The sequence below is a fragment of the Epinephelus fuscoguttatus genome, linkage group LG15, assembly GCF_011397635.1.
Source record: "Epinephelus fuscoguttatus linkage group LG15, E.fuscoguttatus.final_Chr_v1".
Lineage (NCBI taxonomy): Eukaryota > Metazoa > Chordata > Actinopteri > Perciformes > Serranidae > Epinephelus > Epinephelus fuscoguttatus.
Genome location: NC_064766.1, coordinates 12,568,593 through 12,588,649, shown reverse-complemented (window position 1 = coordinate 12,588,649; position 20,057 = coordinate 12,568,593). Strand labels below are relative to the sequence as shown.

At 41.3% G+C, this 20,057-nt stretch overlaps 1 protein-coding gene across 4 annotated transcripts in view; it reads right to left on the bottom strand.

Annotated features, from left to right (window-relative positions):
- Positions 1–5,953: 5,953 nt before the first annotated feature.
- Positions 5,954–20,057, bottom strand: part of LOC125901705 (partitioning defective 3 homolog) — a 288,080-nt gene continuing 273,976 nt past the window's right edge. For all 4 annotated transcript variants that reach the window (XM_049597558.1, XM_049597562.1, XM_049597559.1 and 1 more), the window contains 2 exons: positions 14,342–14,484; positions 5,954–9,740 (listed from right to left, as the gene is read on the bottom strand). In XM_049597558.1, the coding sequence (XP_049453515.1) occupies positions 9,344–9,740; positions 14,342–14,484 (540 nt within the window). In that variant the 3' untranslated portion in view covers positions 5,954–9,343. The remainder of the gene's footprint in view (positions 9,741–14,341; positions 14,485–20,057) is intronic.

The window sequence follows — 20,057 nt, the reverse complement described above, 5'->3', positions numbered from 1 at the left end:
AGTTATACCTCCTCTAGTGAAGTGCCTGAGAATAGCAACTAAATCGCCAGAATAAATGATGGCATTGTGCATTTCTGCAAACCACAGATATCTACATTTGTACATTATATGTACAAATGTACATATATACATACTATATGTTTCAACAATGCTGTGGTTAATTTGTGGTTATGTTGAAGCACGAAAACCACATGGTTATGGTTAGGAAAACTCAAGTGTTTGCTTAAAATACCCAATGGTGGTGGCACAATTGCAGCAGGAAATGACAACAATGTCTTGCTAAAAAAACAGCCAGGTCTGGTCTGAGATTGCGACAACTTTCTTGCTTAGGTGTTGCACCATCCACCACCCACCACAAACCATCCCCTGCACCTCCTGGTGACAAGCTCAGCTCATATATATGAAACCTGAATTGGATCACTTCAGAAACGTTGATATGTATGTAACTCACCAATGTAATGTATTTGTGGTTTGTAGAAATGTACAATGCAGACATTTTCATCTGGTAACTGGGCTGAGAATAGAAGGTTTGAAATCAGCTTGGCTTTACTTTCTCTGCAGATACACATCTTTGGTGCATAATGTTCACCAGGAGAGACAAAGCAGTTAAAGAAGTTTAGTTTCATACTGCAAAGCAGCTAAAACATGCTAAATGAAAACACCAAATAACTGCTAGACTAACCCGTTTTTTTTTTTTTTATAATTTAACATTGCCAGGAAACTGAGGAGGGTAATTCTGGGAAACAAAATTACAAAAGTAAGAACAAAGGAGTGAGACGTACTTGAACTAAAGTTGCTAAATGTTTGTCTTGGACACATTCTGATACAGGGTGCAATGACAGGAGGATCTAATCTCACTGCAATAACGCATTCCTCACATTCTGTGCCAAAAGTACATTCATTCACTTATTTTCCGTAACCGCTTATCCTCTTAGGGGTCGTAGGGGGGCTGGAGCCTAGTTGAGATTGGCTGAGAGGTTGGGTACACCCTGGACAGGTCGCCAGACTATCAACCTACCACCCAAGGGTTCGAACCCCACACCCCAGATTCGAACCAGGAACTCTCTTGCTGCAAATGGCTGTTTTTCTTGAATTTCTAAGATTTACATCGGTTCTTAAGACTCAAGGACAAATGCTATATTGATGCTGTATGTTAACATGCACAAGATTGTTGAGTCTGTTTGGTTTTTAAGAAGGTCAACACTTTCATGATACCATAGTAAAAACAAACTCTTTCCAGATGCCCGACAAGTGGAAAGGATGTTAAATCTGGAGAACTTCCTCAGTTAGTTTCCTTTGTCTCCCGTCTTGATTTACGGTCCCATGTTTTCCCCCGCTTTTGCAACTTCTCCAGCTTCCTCCCCAAATTCCAGAAGGATGATGTCATCTGTTCGCTCTCCATCCTCGACATGAACGTCAAAGGAAAAAAAAAAAAACCACTAAGTGAGCAGAAACAGGTGTCACCTCCGAACAGGCGCTTATTCGACCTCCCAGTGAGCTCAACGGCTGAACCGCACCCCTCTGTGAGAGGTGAGCGTGACATTAAACAAAATAATAGGCTTCGTTAATGGCGACACGGTGCATGGATGGCAGCGGTGGCTGTAAAATAAAAGGTTTAGCAGCCTCTTGTTGTGGCTCTCTGTTGACAGAAAGGGCTGCAGTTGAAATGATCCGTGACATTGCTCCGGGGGTGACGTGGAGCGCATTAAAATGTTGCAGCGCTGCTAAAGGGGAATGAGAAATAATACAGAAGGTAAAGTTTACTAGCCTCCAAAGCGAGATGTTGCTGGTCCTGTTGTGTGTGTGTCACTGTGTTGTTAGCAAGTTGTTAAGATGCTGTTGTGAGATCAGGTCCTGAGTGTTCGCTGTTTGGAAAAGATTAATTTTGAAGAGCAACAACTTAACAAATGTATAAAGCTTCTGTGTGTGCCACCGAAGGTCAGACTTGTTTTGTGTCATTCAAATCAAATTAACTGATAAATTTAAAAAGTAAGTGTGAATTGATTAAATATATTTGCATTTAGATTGTGCATTAACACCTCAAACTAAAAGACAAAATATATAAAGCTAAATGATCATTGCATTCTGTTGGGTCCCACCAACGTAACAGCTGGCCAAGCAGAGCTCCTGCTGCTGCTCTTTGGGTTGGAATTAATTTAATTATTAGGTGGCATATCTTTAAATTAACGGAAACTATAAAAAAACAGAGAAAAAATAATTGTGAGATCAAATCTTTATTAGCGAATAAAATGAAAAGCAAATTGAGAAGCAGTTAAAATCAGTTTTGCAATTACGTATTGAAATTCAATTATTACTTCATCACTTAAAGGCAAAATAAGAGATTAAAAGCATTAACTAGCAAAATTTTACTTCAAATTATTAAAGCATCATTTAAATGCAAATTTAGTTTTTCAATTTATAATGTCTTCTTTTATTGTATGCCTTAATTGAATGAATATATTTTGACATTGGTAAAGTGGCACACTTTGGACTCCATACACACAAGCTTCTTAAAGATGTTACTGTTTATATTTAGTTGTTTTAAAGACTTTTTTTGAATGCACAGCAGCACCCACCCTCGTGTAGACTCTAATTTTTCACAGGCATTACAAAAACCTGGCCGACAGTCATCAGCATGATGCTGTGATGAAAGCTTTTATGCCGAAACACATTAGCCTGATGTTTACTATTAATAAAGATATGATTTAATTGAGGTTAATTCTTGCACTGGAGAGCTGCCATTCCCATCTTCCATGGATGTTTTTGGATCCCAGTGTGCAGCTTTTGGCAGACAGTTGAGCCAGACGAAGGTTACACGTGGAGAATCACCTGTTGGAGGTTTTTTTTTTCAGGTGAGAGATCAGTTTTCAGCAAGGTAATAGAAAAAATGTGGTTGTGTAGATGGAGCCAAGCGAAACAACTCCTTAATTAAAGGAACTTCTGGACATCGCGCCAAACACATGGTGCACACTGATTATTTCATGGATCATTACACTGAAAAGGAAAAAAATCTGGTCAATGATAACAATAGAAACAATGTAATAAATCTTTAATTACATTGCATGACCTCATACAACAAGACTTAACAGTGTACAGCCCTGATAGTGACTCTGTGAGGCTGCATTTAGGCACAGTGGTGCTTTAAGCTAAAACAACAGAGTTCTAACATGCTCACAGTGACAATGCTAATGTTTAGCAGGTATGATATTTACCATGTTCACCATCTTAGCTTAACACAAAGCAGCCTACAGCAGAGGCTGATAGGAGTGTCATTAGCTTTGCAGGTATTTGGCAGAGGTGTGGACTCTATTCACATGACTGGTGCTCGAGTCAGAAATTGAATGACTTTAGATCCAAATTGACAAAATCAAAAGACTTGCAACTCAACCTGGACTTTCACACCAATAAGTTGTGACTTCACTTGGACTTGAGTCTTTTTGCTTTCTAATAATGTATACCTTCCCCAAAGGCAAAAGATTATAAAGTACTGTATGTTATCTAAACATGTGCCATGAATCAATTCATTTCCCTTGATTTCCTGAATCAACTAATGTAAACACTATTTTTTCCCTGCAAGTCAACACTTACTGTAAAACTTCAATTAACAGCCCAGGCTCACTGAAATCAACAGGCTTATGTTTCGGACAGGCCTTTAATTCCTTTCACACAAAACTGTTGCTCATCAAAGATGGAAAACCAGTTATGAATCTTACTTGTATAAAAATTCAGCTTCAGATAATGTATGAGTTATGAATTATTCATTCAATCTAGCTCAGACAGACAGCACATCAGAGATTGAGTGAATTATGGCATCTTACATACGGACACAGCACCTCTTTATCCCATAAAACAATACTCACAACTTGGATTAATTTTTATTAAAAACCCATTTGATTCTTTTGATCAGAGGACCCTGACAAACTAAAGGAATGTGCATAACTTACATGGTAATTGACATATGGACACAAAACTTGAGGTACCCAACAACCCGGTTTTGTATATCCGAAGACCTTCTATTAAAAAAAACAACAACTGCTTGACAACCAGACCAGGCGTCTAATTAAGACAGGTGTTTATTTGTCAAAACGTGTAGCTATACTGGGCTACTAAATGTGACAGGGCGTTTAATTGGGACTAGGCTTTTAATAGAAGTTTTACGGTAATTCCCCAGATCCACTTGAACCAATCCCTTAGTATGCAATCAAGTTGCAGTAGAAAACCAGGAAGAACTAAAGTTTCATAAGTGATACTAAAGACAAATTTGCTACAAAAATCACACTGTGGCCAACCAAATAACAAACTGCAGTATGAAAAATGTTGGGTCAAAACTTACAAACGGAGACGCAACAAGCTCCATCTCCATTCAGCATTTGAAGTTGCACAACTTTAATTTAATTTAATCTATTTCTCAAGGGTGACAGTGTACATTAACAAAGAACAGAACATTGACGCTAGTTAGCGAGCTAATGCTTAGCTATCATTACCTTAAAAGCTAAATTACTTTTCAACAAACCTGTTTTAACAAATAAATACAAATTCTAACTAGCATTCATGATTTTTGTCAATCTGTTATATTATTACTGTTGTTAAAATGGCATTACATTTGGTGAACAGCGCATTATGACTTATTTTGGACTCGAAACTCAAAGTTCAGGACTTGGAACTTAATTCGAAACTTGACATTCTTGACTTGAGACTTACTTGCGACTTGCACAACAACTTGGTCCCACCTCTGGTATTTGGTCATTAACTCATGTATTGGACAAAATAAAGTTTTGACCTAAAAATGGCGCGGGATGACAAGTCAGCGGATCACCAGAGCCATTAGGATACATCCTCTAGGGCTCATTGTGCAGGCCCTCATTGATCTTCATTTTCCCCACCATGTCACTGTCATTTGGGCAAAAACAGCATGGGACATGTTGTAGTGTGCAACACATGACATAAAGATATGTGCCAATAAGGGATGAGGCCCAGGTGCACCTGTTATTTTGCACACATTCACATAAACTACCTCATCTCACTTGAACTACAGTAAACCCAACAGGCACCATGCATGCTCCATATTTCAGCAGCATTTGAATAACAATGTAAAGAGGACTGAGACAGCTGAAACGGCATCCTGTGTTCTCGCAAATGCACGCTTGTGAGTGCCAAATATCCTCACTAATGCAAACCCCGGTGTGTGTGTGTGTGTACATGTGGGTTTCCTCAGTGCACCTTGAAGGAAATGCTCTGAAGGCTGAATGTGACCAAGGCACGGTGACACAATTTTCTGCATGTGCAACTCCCTCTGTATCTCTATCTATATCTGTATCTCTCGCTCTCTCTCTCTCTCTCACACACACACACACACACACCATGAAGTCAATAAAAAGAACAGACTGTCGTGAAGGATAAAAGCACAGGATGAGGCAAAGGGATTTCTCTGCTTCCCCGTCTTTTCCCTCTGTTTTCGTATCTCAGCTTCTTCCAACACGCACAGCCGGTTGGCTTAAGTAGCATTAATGGTATTTAGCTAGGACGTCACCTTTGACCTTCAGAACAAAACAGTAGCAGGGAGCAGCTCAACAGATCCCTTGTGAGGGACAATGGGAATGAGGTTTGACTTAATAACAGGAAGCACAATGGCGTTTAGGGAGATTACCTCACTGTGTTGGACAGATCGCCCACACAGGGAGACACAGTTGTTGCAGAAAAGCCAAACCTTGGTTTCAATTCCGTCCGTTGCGCGAGTCTCCCACAGGAATGATGTTTCACATCTTATGTTATCTCTCTTGTATCTGTCAACTTCTCTGTTGGTCTCAGAAAAAGACATCAGCAGCCAGACCTGACAGAGTTGACATTTGACAGCAGAATGAGTCCCTCCTGCTTAATTGAAGACTTGTTTGATCCCTGGTTCAAAGCCGGGGGTCGGGGAAAGAAAAGGTAGAACAGGCAGAGGCAGGCGAGGTTGTAAACAGGATGGAACAGCCTTCCGTTTTATTCTAAATTTGATATGTACAGGAAAAAGTGGCTGTATACATTTCTTAATATATCATGTAAAAGTTTTCTGGAAAAAAACAAAACAATTGCACGTCAGCTTCCATTTCTTTATACTTTAAAACACATCATGGTACAGCATGGTTGAAGGCAATGTCAAACAGGATACAAATACACTGATAACCGCTCGTAAAGTGTTGGCTCTTGTAAATAAAATAAAAAAAAGGTTCGGGAAGGAGTACCCCAAAAATGACACATTTTAATATGATATTAAAAATGTTTAAAAACACACTGTGGTGTGTGTGCTGTAGTGTCACTGACAAACCAATCACATCGTGTCCCTCTTTGTGTAAAATAGTATGATATAATATCAGGCACTTATCGATATCAGACCCCATAACTGGACAGCCGAACAGCAAAGAGCACAACGTTTAGAGCACAGGTCAAACGCATCCTTCTAAATGTGCTAGTCTGCATTTCGAGACGCACGAGTGTTCACAGCAGGAAGTGCTGGCCGCTACAACCAAACACTTTTTTACTAAAAACCACCCTCACCTACATCTTATTTGGTAACAGTTATCATCAACCCCCATTGGAGCGTGGATTTAGTGCGTTTGTGTCATTAAATACAAACATAATGCAGAAGGGGAATTTTAGTTAGCTTAAAATAGAGTATTGTGAACTTTCCTCAGGTTAAAATACAGGTTTCTACACTGGATTAATGCCATTGAAAAATCCCTTCTTCTTCATCTTCTTACTTTTTCTTGCTCATCATTTATTACCCCTACTAAGCCTGCGTCTTTCCCAGCAAGGGTCTTCATTAACCAACAGGAGATAAAGTATGTCATGCAGCTTCACTCAGCATATGGAGTGTGTAGGAGTGAAGGGCAATTACGCACCGCCTGTTTGTTTTCCACAGCCTGATGATGGCCGTCTTTTTTTTTTTTTTTTTTGTATTTCCCTTTTGTTTAAAGTTCAACCTCAGCTCGATCTCATTTGTTTGCTTGCAGGCAGAGACGATCATGTCACAAACATTAGTGGTGTCAAAGTGTCAAAGAGGGGTAGGTTTAGACTAAGAGGATCTGTTGCCACCTACTGCAACAATTATAGCAGAGGGCTGGAGCACTGTAATAGGGATTTTTAAGCATCTGTTGGCAATGCTCAAGGTCTTCTTTCTGATATATACCTATAGCAAGCCACTGGGATAGCATGAGGCATAATTAAAACTTCATTTAAAGGGTTGGTTGACGCAAATTGCAATAAAACCGGTAGTTTTGGTTTCATTTGTCCAGGTTTTCAAATGTCTTTCTCCAACCAAATACATTCAAGGCAAATTGAAATTCATTTGTGGTCCTCACAGTGTTTGAAAACTAGATTTAAAAGAAATCAACATCCCTTATCAAAAACAATGTCCTGCTGGAGGCTCAGTCACAGGCAGCATATAAAACATACGTTAAATCAGTTCATTTCAATGGATTTGCCACATACAGTGGACTTGCTTACAGGGGCAAAGTCAATATTTGTAAAAATTTGCACATCTAGTTCAACTTTTGGCACTCAAATTTCACTGTTATTCAATAGCAAACCTTCTAAACTGGACTGACATTTGAGGGAATGGAAAACCGCAGAGTCCAAAATGGAGGAAACTATCGAAGCTAACGAGCTATCTTGATGGAGTATCAACTGCTCCACAAAAGAGCTGTGGTCGTAACACAGGAGTCGATCATACAAATACATCTCTTGAATACTTTATTTATTGTCCTGCTAGTGACTGAGGTAACAAGACCGCTAACTTGTAGAGAATTTGTGAGTGACCATGATTGTGGCTGACCACTGCTCGCACTGTTCTGGCGGGCTAAGTAGCCCCCCGAGTATGTCACTAATGTTCCTGCAGTGCCTATTGTGTGAGAACGTGCAGATGAACTTTGTGGCACTACTTTCTAATGTGACGAAAAAGCAGTTCTAAGAAAGATTTCTGTAATTTTTGGAGAAGAGTGTCAGCTAAATGCTTGAAAAGGTAAAAATCCAGAAAGCAATTACAGCAATTGAAAGCAATTAACTCAACAATTTTGCCTTTTGTTACACACAGGAGAAAAGCTCCAGCTAATCTCACACTGGCAGGCTTATTGTCTCTCTACCCATCTTTATTCTGTCTTTTTTTTTTTTTTTTTTTTGCTTTTATTCCTCTCTTTATGTCAGAAGCCGGGCCCTCTGTCGGTGCCTCTGGTGGCAGCGTTCTTTGGCTCCGGCAGGCAGCAGGTGGCTTGTGATGAAAAATTCAGTGCAGAGTCTGACTCGGGAGACGGGGAGGAGGAGGAGGGTAGTAGTGGGTAGCGGGAGGAAGAGTAAGGGGAGGGGGAGGGGTGAGATGAGAGGAAGGTGGGAGATGAGCGAGGAGGGAAGCGGAGGATAAAGGTGGGGGTGTTGAGGTAGAAGAAAGAAAGGTAAAGAACAGAGAGGCGACGAGAACGAGAGGAGGATGGGAGCCAGAGCTCCAGACAGACAGGCGGGCGGGCCAGCGAGTCAAGCCCAGAGCGGTGCAGGGGGGCCAGGCAGAGGATCAGAGCTGTCTACCCTTTCTGCCTGGGTCTCCTCCATGGAGATAACACATGATATGAATCATTTATGAGGGGGGCTTTTTTATTAATAACACACACACTGTGCCCTGCTTCTTTCATACACTTTGCCTTGTTTTCTCTTCTCCCTGGGGAGCACTCAAGTGAGAGAGCGCGATTGCCGAGGAAAAACACTGGAAGTCGAGAAAACAGAATGCAGAGAAATGCCGGCAGTGTCGGTAGGGGTTGGATGTTAACTTAAGCGCAGCGAAGAGAGGGTGATTTGTGACCGATGGGACGAGTCATCCACGGGACACTCTGTAAAACCACGTCACACATGCTTGATTGTGAAACATGTACCTTGTCACATGCCCACACACAAACCCACACAGCAACTTACGCCTCCCCGTGGGCTCAAAAGAACGCCCACTCACTTGCCTGTCTGCCCATTTGATTGTCAGTACATGACGGTGCCAGATCTCGATGAATCAGAGTCCTGGACGACTGTGAACAAGCAGCGTGTTCGTGAATGCAGAGAAGGCACTGAGCGTCTCATGTCTGTAGGAGGGTGACTGACTACTGGTATAGGTCATCAGCACAGCGAGGGACTGCACACAAACACCCACATACTGAGTACACTTCACATCTGTTTACCTCTACGATCATCGCTAAGCTATAAGACCTCTAGGTTGTCTGTTTGTCAAGATTTGTAGCATCCACTTTTGCTGTTCCTTCAAGGTAATCCCCTTAGCTCCTGATGCACAAGTTCTCTGTTCAACTCTTCATCATAAGTCCATCAATACTTCTCAAGAATAAAAAAGTCTTCCTTTTTCTGACCCAATTCTATTAAGCCTTGCTAACTGCGAAGGCGAAGGCGGCACATCATGGCGGTACGGACCCTTGGGGGAGGCTGGGTCCTTCAGGTGCGCTGTGGGGTATCCCTCGTAGCTGCTGTTACCAGTGCCCTCCTGCATTAACTTTCCTTTGGCTTCCTGCTCTCTGCGCCTCTGCTCCTGCCTCAAAAGCTCCTGGGCCTCCAGAAGGACTCGGGCGTTGACCCCACCACCGCCTGGGTAGCCATTCCTGGAGCCCTGGTAGCTGGAGTACCTGGGGTTGTCCTTTGCTGTCTGGAAGCCCTCGCCAGGTGGGTACGCCTTATCCCAGGAGTCCTGGGAAATGGAGCTGGGGTTCTTCCTGGGTTGCCTAGTGAAAGTGGAAGGGAGAGGAAAACGTGAGACCTTACTTTGACTTTGGTTTCATATAAGTCTTGAGCATAAACCTAAATGACTCAACTTTGTAATTGTGAGTCTTTTTATCACTGGTATGTCACATTGAGGAACTGGGATTTCTAATACAAAAGCATAAATCAGGTGATCCGGGTAAAAACAATCACAAAAGTGCCAACAGACGCTCTCTCATTCTTTCTCTCTTCAACTCAAACATTTTATTTCTCCGTGACACACAACTTGAACCCCCTCAGCCACATATTGTGACCTCGTCTGGTGGGAAGAATATCGCCAGCAACAAAAATGTTTGTTCAAAACCCATTACCTCTTGGGAGAGAGTTTGGATGTTTGCTGGAAAACGATTATACTGTCAGCTGGTAGCCAAGACATCACATTCAATGAAAATGAGGCACCATTACAGCCTCACAAACTGCCTCTGGGCAAGTACCAGCCCACGGTAAAAACACACAGGGAAACCTAACCATGTCAAAGTCCCCTTCCAGCCCATTAGGCCCATTTCGAGGCAGACAGAAACAACCATTGGATCTGACAGACAGTAACAGCAGACCTTCCGCAGGTGGAAAAATGAGGCGACCATCTTGTCCACTATGGATTTGATATCAAATTGGATGTCTGATGCCAGACACGTGTCTTAAAGAAACCGTTAGTTGTCATGTTCCGCAGGGAATGCCCTGCCCTTTACCAGGAAAAAAATCCAGATGTGTGACATCGCCTCTCATTTCTGCATGGCTGGCCTCTTTGTGCCAGCCCTGCCTTTGTGTGTGAGTGAGTCCATACGATATGCATGAATGTCCCAAGCCCTGCAGCTCCACCCATTTATCTCGAGGGCATGGCAAAACCAGAGCGAGAGAGAGAGAAGAGAAGAAGAAGACACACAGAAACATCAATGGGCTTTTGACTGGGAGCCATGCATAATTAGTAGGTTTATCAGCCAGCTGTGAAGAAATCGTATTATTCCTGTGTTTGGATTTGAGTAGGAAGGGGAGAAAAAAAAATCCTTAATGAGAATAGAAAAGACCTTTGTTTTTATTCAACAGAGATTGAATGCAATTGGGGATGGATACGCTTCTCGATCGGTGAGATAGGAGAATATAACCCAGGTTTATTCTTGCACACGCTTGAGTGATTCCAATTTTCAGAGACAGGCGTCCCCGGCATCTGATTTCATTTCATATGTTGACAAAGAGGCCAAAGCTGGTCTGCCTCCCCTGCTGAGAAATGCAAACCAGATCACTCTCTCTGTCTGATGCCGTGCCAAGGGGGGAGCATGTACATGTGTGGTAAATACAGAGAGATGTATACTGTTCTGTATGCTGTGCATGCACACTGTGAAGCATGACAGATGATAAAACTGAGAGGGGGAAAGGTGACAGAGTGAGATTGAGAGAAAAAAGGGAGACTTTGTGAGGGGTTGTAGTGCGGGGCAGATAGACATGTGGTTGTGACACACATGCGTGCATGTGAGACCAAATGCCACTGCAGCTGTTGGAGCCAGCCTTTGGTCGCCTGTAATGGCATTACTTTGGCTCTGAGATCAATGGAGCTCGTCGGTGATGAATATGAGGGCCCTTCATCCACCGTCATTGTTTCAAATGGCAGCGGTTTATTTCCACTCACAGCTCCTTGTTTAGGAAAGGGTCTCGCCCAGAAGGGAACTGACCTTTATCTAAAATGAAAGCTGTTTTTTAAGGAATGCTACAGCCATTAATCACGTCTCCGTTCACATCTCGGTCATGCTTTAGTTAAGAATATCGCCATCCATGAACAACACAGGCCCATACGAATCCCATCAAGACTGTGATCTCCTAAACGCCATATTTACTCTGTCTCAGCCTCTGATTTCACACAATGGTATGCTCTAAGTCAAACAATAGTTAGTGTTCTCAAGATACTACGGCAGGGTTTATCCAAACAGAGCAGTTTCTTAATGGAATTGGTGGAAAAGTGAAGTGGCCACAGGATGTTGCCTCTGACCGCTGGAGCGAGACGGTAGTTCATTAATCTTTCAGGAAAGCTGCCTGCAATATTTATCAAGGAAGGGATTTGTGTCGATAACAGTGGATTAGAGTACTATGGTGAAGTAATAGAAGATAATGTATTTAATGTTGTATACGTACGGCAAGTGCAAGCTGATGATGTGCACTGGGATGGGTCAGCATGGTTTGACCTTGCAGGGTGTCTAATAGTTTGAGAGAGTAATTACAGACTGCTTAGGGAAACATAACTTTTAATAACATTTCCTCTTGGACAGTAACTGCATGAACTCATTCAAGAAAAATAAAAGACCAGTGTGCCTTGATTTATTTATTTATTTATTTTAATCTATTGGGAATTGGTTCCCTTTCTTATGGACAGTATTATACCTATCCGTTAATCAGGACCCTGCTTTGGGTTTTCTTTATTCATAATCAAAAGCTTTGGGCTCACATGCCTGAGATTTTGAACATTGTATCACTTACTACATCAAACTGGGGGCTTAAAGATCCAGACACGCCAAACCCACATCAAAGAACTGCTATCAATGAGAACTGACTGCTGCGTTGCCTCATGTTGACTGTGTCTCCACCAAAAGTTGCACTTAAACACACCACCAAGACTACAGCCAATGGCCAACTAGCATGTCCATTCTGCACCTGCATGAGAGGCATTAACCCTCCATAGACAGATTTTCAGATTTTAGATGCTAACCAGCTAGCACATTAACAACACAACCCAATGTTGAAAAAACAAAAGATATTTACCGGGCCCTAGCGAACAATAGCACAAACCTCTGATGTAAGCCATTTGATTTAAGCCATTTGTTTACTTTCCTCACTTCCAATTATCTTCTCTTGCACTGAGCTGAACTGCCAGCCAGAGGGATTTTATTCAGTGAAGGGCTCCACTGGGTCCTACGGCCAATTCAACATGGTGAATCAGCCAAAAAAAAAAACAAAAAACAAAACAGGTGACAATGGCTGACTAGTGCCAACAATGCTGGACACACTGCAAAAACTAAGGTGACATTGATGACAGCTGATCATTGGCCTGGTGTGTCAGGGCCCTGAGGATACTGGGTGTTAAATGCTGTAGAGACTGTGAAGCCCTCTGAGGAAAATTTGTGATTTTGTGCTTTATAAATACACTTGACCTGACATTACTCATACTGTACTCATACTTCATCATCTCAAGAAAATATCAGAAACTGTTTTGGAATAGAAACCATGTTTGATGAAATCAAGTGACACATTAGCAAACAGTTAAGGTGATAGTCCCTGTCAACTCTGAAAGACATTGAGTTTGACAGATAGAATAAAATGGTATTTTTAGAGCATCTTGTTCTTCCAAAATTGGTTGAAAAACAGAAGAAAGGGTTTTTTATAAAGTTTAAAAAATGTGGGATGTTTTGGTTCGGATTTTATGTTAAATTAATGAGATCTAAAATATAAGAAAATGTAATCTTTTATACAATACTTGTATAAAAAGTCTTGAAATGCTGAAATGAAATGTCAATAGCAATAGGAAAATGCAATAGGAAATTCCAAAATTCTAGCTCTAGTAACATTTCTTCCACCAATTCCATGCCACAGATGATGAGGTTTTGTCTTTCTATTGACATTAAACATATACATGAAATCCTAAGTGCTATATTGTAGATAACTGGACTTGCTTGAGTTTCTTGAAGACGTTTCACCTCTCATCTAAGAGGCTTCTTCAGTTCTAACTGCTGCAGTGTTGCAGGATTTAAAACCTGTGTGGATGTGAACCCTTACAGAGTTGCTGAAGTCACATGTGAGTTGTTGACCCACCCAGCCACATGAAACATACGCTCTGAAGGAAAAAATTCTACTTTATTACAACTAAACCCAAACTAACAAAAAACACACTTTAAGCCCAAGTACAACTAATACCATAAAATATTCACTGTTTAAATTAAGAAAAAATGTCCCCACACCTCCTGTAAGTCCCTCCCTGTATCCACTACTCCTCACCACACACACTCCCTAGCACTTCCTGGAACAACAGGCAGTCATATCATGCAGATCAAAGGGAATTACATTAAGGGAAAGGAAGGCAATCATGTCAGATTTGTGTGAGAGGGTAACATGATCTGTCCATTCTGAGGCTCAGTGTGTGTGTGTGTGTGTGTGTGTGTGTGTGTGTCTGTGGCCTGAAACTGACTAGCTATGACCCCTTTTCTTACTCAGATGCTCTATATATAATCTGCTGTCATCACTGAAACATGGCTTTCACAACGAATCTGACATAATCAGACAGGCCCGCACAAGCGTGCCAACACACACTTCACTTTTTGAGATACATTACAGTACATTACATTAAATTACAGATCTAAAATAGATACAAACACAGTCACAACCTCCTGGACAAATCTCGTATTCGACAGAGAGCAGGAACATGAGAAGATTCAACATGCACTAACACACACACAGTGTTCAACACACAGAATCTCTTAGCACATATTAATTGTTAGACAGACAGAAACCAACATCAAACACAACATCATATCAAGCTTGCCACACACGCAGACACACACACGCATGTGTTCATCACTCTTACCGTGGCAGGGAGCTGTACTGTCGCTGTGCCTGGGCAAACGAGTCCCTCTCTTCCTGTCTCTGCCGTTGCATCTGTACCTCGACCGACACCGAGTGGCGACCCGGCTGGCTGTACGCGCCCTGACCGTTGCTGCTGGTGTTTGACTGAAAACAGCAAGATGGCAACTCGGTTAACTCTGATGTCCCTGCCGTGATCATACTTGTTCCATCTATCTGTTTTTTATTATTTGACACCCTTAATTCAAATATCGTCCAATAAAATCAGTGTCTACTGGGTGATAATATGATGTGATGTTTACAAGATTAACTATTATTATACTGATCTCAGTGTGTAAGACATTCTTTTATTGAAAATGCGTGGCAAGTGAGGAGAATTTTTTTTTGTTCCTGGGTCAATTTACTGTAGGGATAAAATACAATTCACGATAACATGTGTCAAAGATATTTTGTAAACTTTCCCACTGAGTTGCAATTGGACCTGATAATACTGATACTGGTACATTCTTAAGAGGGCTGGAAGAATAATCTAAAAACCTCACTGACTATGTTTACATGCAAATTCATATTCCAGTATTATTCCCAGTATAACTATATTCTGAATTTGATACGGATCATGTAAACAGCATATTATGTTTGGACATGTTGGATATGCTGATATTATTTGGGTTACAGAAGCGTTCTTTGGACAAGTATACGGTGTTTTTAGAAAATGCATCTCAAATGGGCTTTTAACTGCAGTCTCAGACACACGGCATCTTGCCTGTTGAGGCCTGTGGCTCCAGAGCAACCTGGACAATGACTTTGGAAAGGCATGTCACTACTGAATATTCTAAATGTAATTTTTCAGTGCTGTGAGAATCTCAAACCAGCTTCCATTCACCTCCACTGTACTGGGGCGGAGACAGAGGTTTCAGAACCACACATCTCTGAATGCAGTCAAATACAGCCAAAATTACCTGCATGGTACAGTGTCACTAGAGGTCTTTTTTTATGTCATTTGGGTGAACTGACCCCTTAAAACTGCAACACTGCCTTATCATGACTTTAAGTGGAACAAAACAGTCAGAAGCTAGAGTACAAGCTGCTTGGTACAAGAGCTGATATGGCTCTGGGACTGCTGAAAGTTTTACACCCCCAGAGTTAAAGCAATAGTTATCACTTTCTGTGTTCCGTTAAACATTTATGATGCTGAAGTGCCTGCAGTGCTAATGCAAGATGGATGTATGAATGGGAGATGTTAGAGGAGCTGACACTCCAACTTGTGAAATAAGTGGTTTTATGTGAATCAAGCAGATCTGTCTATTTCATGTAACTGGTCCTCCATATTTCAAACATTAGCCATTTATGCTGCACTTTATATAATAAAATTAATCATGTCTGATTAAGATCAAACAATGAAAGGTTACATTCACAGAAACATACCATTAGCCACGCTCCATCAAACACACCTTAAGTACCATTTATAAGTGATTAAACAAATTAAATATAAAGGCTTTATGGTAAATAAAGCTATTCTCCCATTTATGGCAGTTGGTGCTTGAATTGAAGGATCTTGTGGGCATCTGTGGGTTGAAATATCCAAAAATATGTGCATTAGTCTCTAAAAAATGGACTATTTTTTTACTTTTACAAAGACTGATGCTTACTAATAGAATATTTTGACCTAAAAGTCATGATCAATTCACATGTTGCTCTAGTGACGGTATAATCAAGCTCAGATTTAATCATAATCAGGAGGAATTCATTCAGCCAAACTGGGAAATTATGTGCTGTATGAATAAAAGGCTCAATAAAAAGCTTATCTCTGCTTGAACAAATGGAAATCTAACATTATCATACTGTTAAGTAAAGCCTGATTTTTTTCCTGTTTGAAAAATAAATGTTTGAAAAATTATGGACTTGGTATGTATGAATGTCCTGTAGCAAAAGGGTGATTTTTTTTTTTTACCCCAGACAGACAGATATATAAAAAAGGGCTGCAAAACATCTGATTTATAGATAAACAAATGAACACATGATCCTTCAGTTCAAATTCAAAGCATGAAAATCCCCACAACTGGAGTCAGAGTTTCCACACAGTAGCCCAATAAAACTAGCAGCACACCCTGACACAAGATACCTCACAAAAATCTCCCAGTATCCCCTCCCTCCACCCCCCAAGTCCAAACCACAGACACTTACCAGCAGTTAGTCGGGCAGACACACCCTAAGCTCGTCTCTTCTCAGGTCAAAATGAAGGTGAGACACAGACAGACAGACAGACAGGGGGAGGGGAAGTGGGGGAGGGGCCATGCTGGAGACTCATAGCAGGGGCACAGTGATGAGACAAGGTGGATGTTAGTGGGTGTTAATGAATGAGACGACACTCAGCCTGTTGACATTGTGACAGTCCTCCCCCCACATAGCCATACATAAACACTGCAGTAAAAAGCATTTATAATTCATCATTATTACTGTTTTATGAGAGTATTTACCTGCATACACAAATGCCCAGCCACTCATTACAACATACTAATGCATCTTTTTTTCACACCAATACCCACACCTATAAGTTTGTACTTGTATATTGTGCAGACCCCAAATTGATATCATGCATTCCCTTGCTTAAAAGGTTCAGAGTCCCTGAAACAAACTAATTTGTACAATGTTTGCCAAACCACATGTAAGGCAAAAATATTTATACCTGTTCACAATATCCACACTTCAAGGTGGGTTGAAAAGCTTGCCATCATTAGCTCTTTTTACACAGAGATCCCACGAAAGAGCCACAAAAAAGACCCTTCATCACGCCGGCTTTGCTTTTTTTTACAGAACCAAACAATGACAGCATGCTAGAGTTCTGGAAGCAAAAGAGGTATGACGGGCATGACTTGTAACACAACAGTTCTGGCGTCGAGTGTGACATTTAGGCTCTTTTTAAACAATAACAGTGCCATAACATGGCAATAACAATCAGTTACTGTCCCTGTTATATGGTGGGTAATATCATTCTCTGCTCGGATGTAAAGGAGCTCCCAGATCTCATTGTCTTCGCAGTTTGAGGAAAATTTTCATTTAAGGCCATACCTCCTTGAGTTAGCTGCTAACTGCCTCTAGCTGCTTTTTAAACATCCCTGTGGTGGCTTAACAGCATGGCATTACTGCTTTATATAGGCAGTGTAAACAGGCTTTTGCCTTCACCTAACTGCATCTCATTAGGTGATTCATTCATACAGTCTTTCTTTAAATGCAATGATGGTGTTGCACTCAGTTTGATGCATGGAAAGTCGTGGAAGTCGTTGCAAACTTGGGAGAGAAGTTCAAATTCTGCCTACGTTCTCACTGCCGTACTCAAGGTCAGTTAAAAAAGTTGCTTGATGCTACTTCCGAATTGGGAAGTTGGACAGGTTTAGGATGAGGGGCTTTCTGACACTGTCAGACAATTTGATAAGCATTTCTTTTAAAACTATTTCACCACCTTACCTTAATGTCAAACACTATAACTATGTGCCTAACCCTTACCTAACCCTAAATGTAACGTAAAGTCTAATCTGAAGCTAGCTCTAACCCGAGAATACCCTTTACAAAAGGTGGGGACTGGGCGAAACGTCTTCACTGTCAAGATCTAAAATTGGTCCTCACAAAGACAGATGTAAGACAGTGCACACACACACACACACACACACACACACACACACACACACACACCACTAATATCTCTCTCAGCAGTAGAGCACCACCTCAAGGTTCAGCCCACACTTGTACCACAACTCCTCCGCTCCTGCGATGTTCATTAGCGGTGTGGGTGCAATAATTGTGTGCAGATCAGCCGTAACACAAAGCCAATCTAATTACTTTTATGGCTGTGCAACGTATTGCGATCCTGGCGGGAGTACCGTGGACATCAGTTTGTGGGAAGGCCATAAAACGATTAAGAGTGCTAAAGAGACACTCCCCTTTAAACCAAATGAAGCCAGGGCAATCATCTCTGGGATTGATTGGCATTGCCTCGCTGCTCGGCTGACAATAACGACAGGCTGGCAGACAACTCAGAGGGAGGGGTGAGCTCCCACACATCCCTTATTCCATGTCTAAACTGAAAATTGCCCGTGGGTAAATTACACTCCCAATATTTTTCACATGACAAAAAATCCCTTTAGCGGTTTAGGAGTGTTGAATATTCCTAGGAATGTCGCCTCATCTGCCAGAACACGGTGACTGTAGAGGGGAGGAGGAAAATACCCTAAAGGAATCCAGATAATAGCAGCATTAAAATGTTACAGTAAAATACAAGAGCCAATATTATGCCCTTTCTAAACCCCCAACATCAAGTGAATGAACTCCTCCATTCCCATAGTGGTATAAATGAGTGCAATAAAGCTGGTGCGGTGCTGCTGGGAGAGCAGGCATCAGTCATCCTGATGGAATTAGACCGTGCTACCCACAATCCTCTCCTGCTCCCAAAACTATGGTGAAAAAGCAGAAGCGGGCTCCCAATGCAGAAAAATACACATTATACTGATGAAAGTCATGTGGCTAAATAGGGACGGTTAAGAAAACAGCTTGTGTTGGAAATGGATAATTGGGCCAATCGAGCCCAGAAGGAGGGAAACTGTAGAATGGAAACAACTATACTTCAGTGGAGGTGTGACATGAAGAGGTGAACCTGAGGTTGAGTGTCCAAGCCAGGCTGGAAGGTGCACAACATCATTAGTGCTTCCATACTGTTGTTCAGAGATATCTGTCAAATTGGTATGACATGACATTAACAAGGTCCTGCATCAATTCCTACTGTAGAAGAAGAAATTCTCAACAGGTTAGGGCTGCAACCCATTATTGTTTTTAATATGAATTAATCTATCTATTTTTCAGGTGAGCTGATTTAATGTTTAGTCTAGAAAATGTCCAAAAATACTAAAAATATGGTCAAAGCAATTGTCAGAGGTTCAAATTGATGTCTTCACCTTGCTTGTTTTGTCCATTCAACAGCCCAAAACCCAAAGATATTCCATTTACAATGATATCAGAGAGAAAAGCAGCAATTTTTCACATCTGAAAATCTGGAACCAGGAAATATTTGGCAGGTTTCCTTGAAAATGACTTAAAATGATAATCCAAATGATTGTCCATTACTTAGCTGTGAGTCAAACTATTATTTGACTAATTGTTTCAGCACTAAAATGGATGCCATCCTCTGTAAGCCTACTTAGACTTGATTTATTTGACATTTGTGTGCATCTTAAAACCATTTTTTTCTGCCATATAAAAAGCAGCATATCAATGTAAGCAGTATTTCATAAGCGGAGCTGTCCTGGCACAGACTGTAAGTGGGGCAGTTGTAGGTGAATTAAGAAAAAGGACACTGGCTCCTTGACGTTTGCAGCACATTGCCGAGATGAAGCAACAAAATGTAATATATGCATGGGGAAGGTAATTGAATTTCAAAGACACATTCTCCTGTTTTCCATATGGCCCACCAGTATGGCCAGGGCATGAGTCTAATAACATGCAATTACCATGGCAAGCCAGAGTGTGAGCTACACTCTGACAAGTAAAATGGCTTTCAAGGGACCATCTGAGGGTTCCTCTGACTGAAAGTGTTGTGGAACTACAGTGGGTTACTGTTCGATCCTCCAGTTAAAGCAGCTGAAAACTTGGTTTGGGATATTTTGTATTTATCTATTGCATTAAATTATGGGAATAAATACTAAAGCATATGTGGAAACTCGTAGAAACTT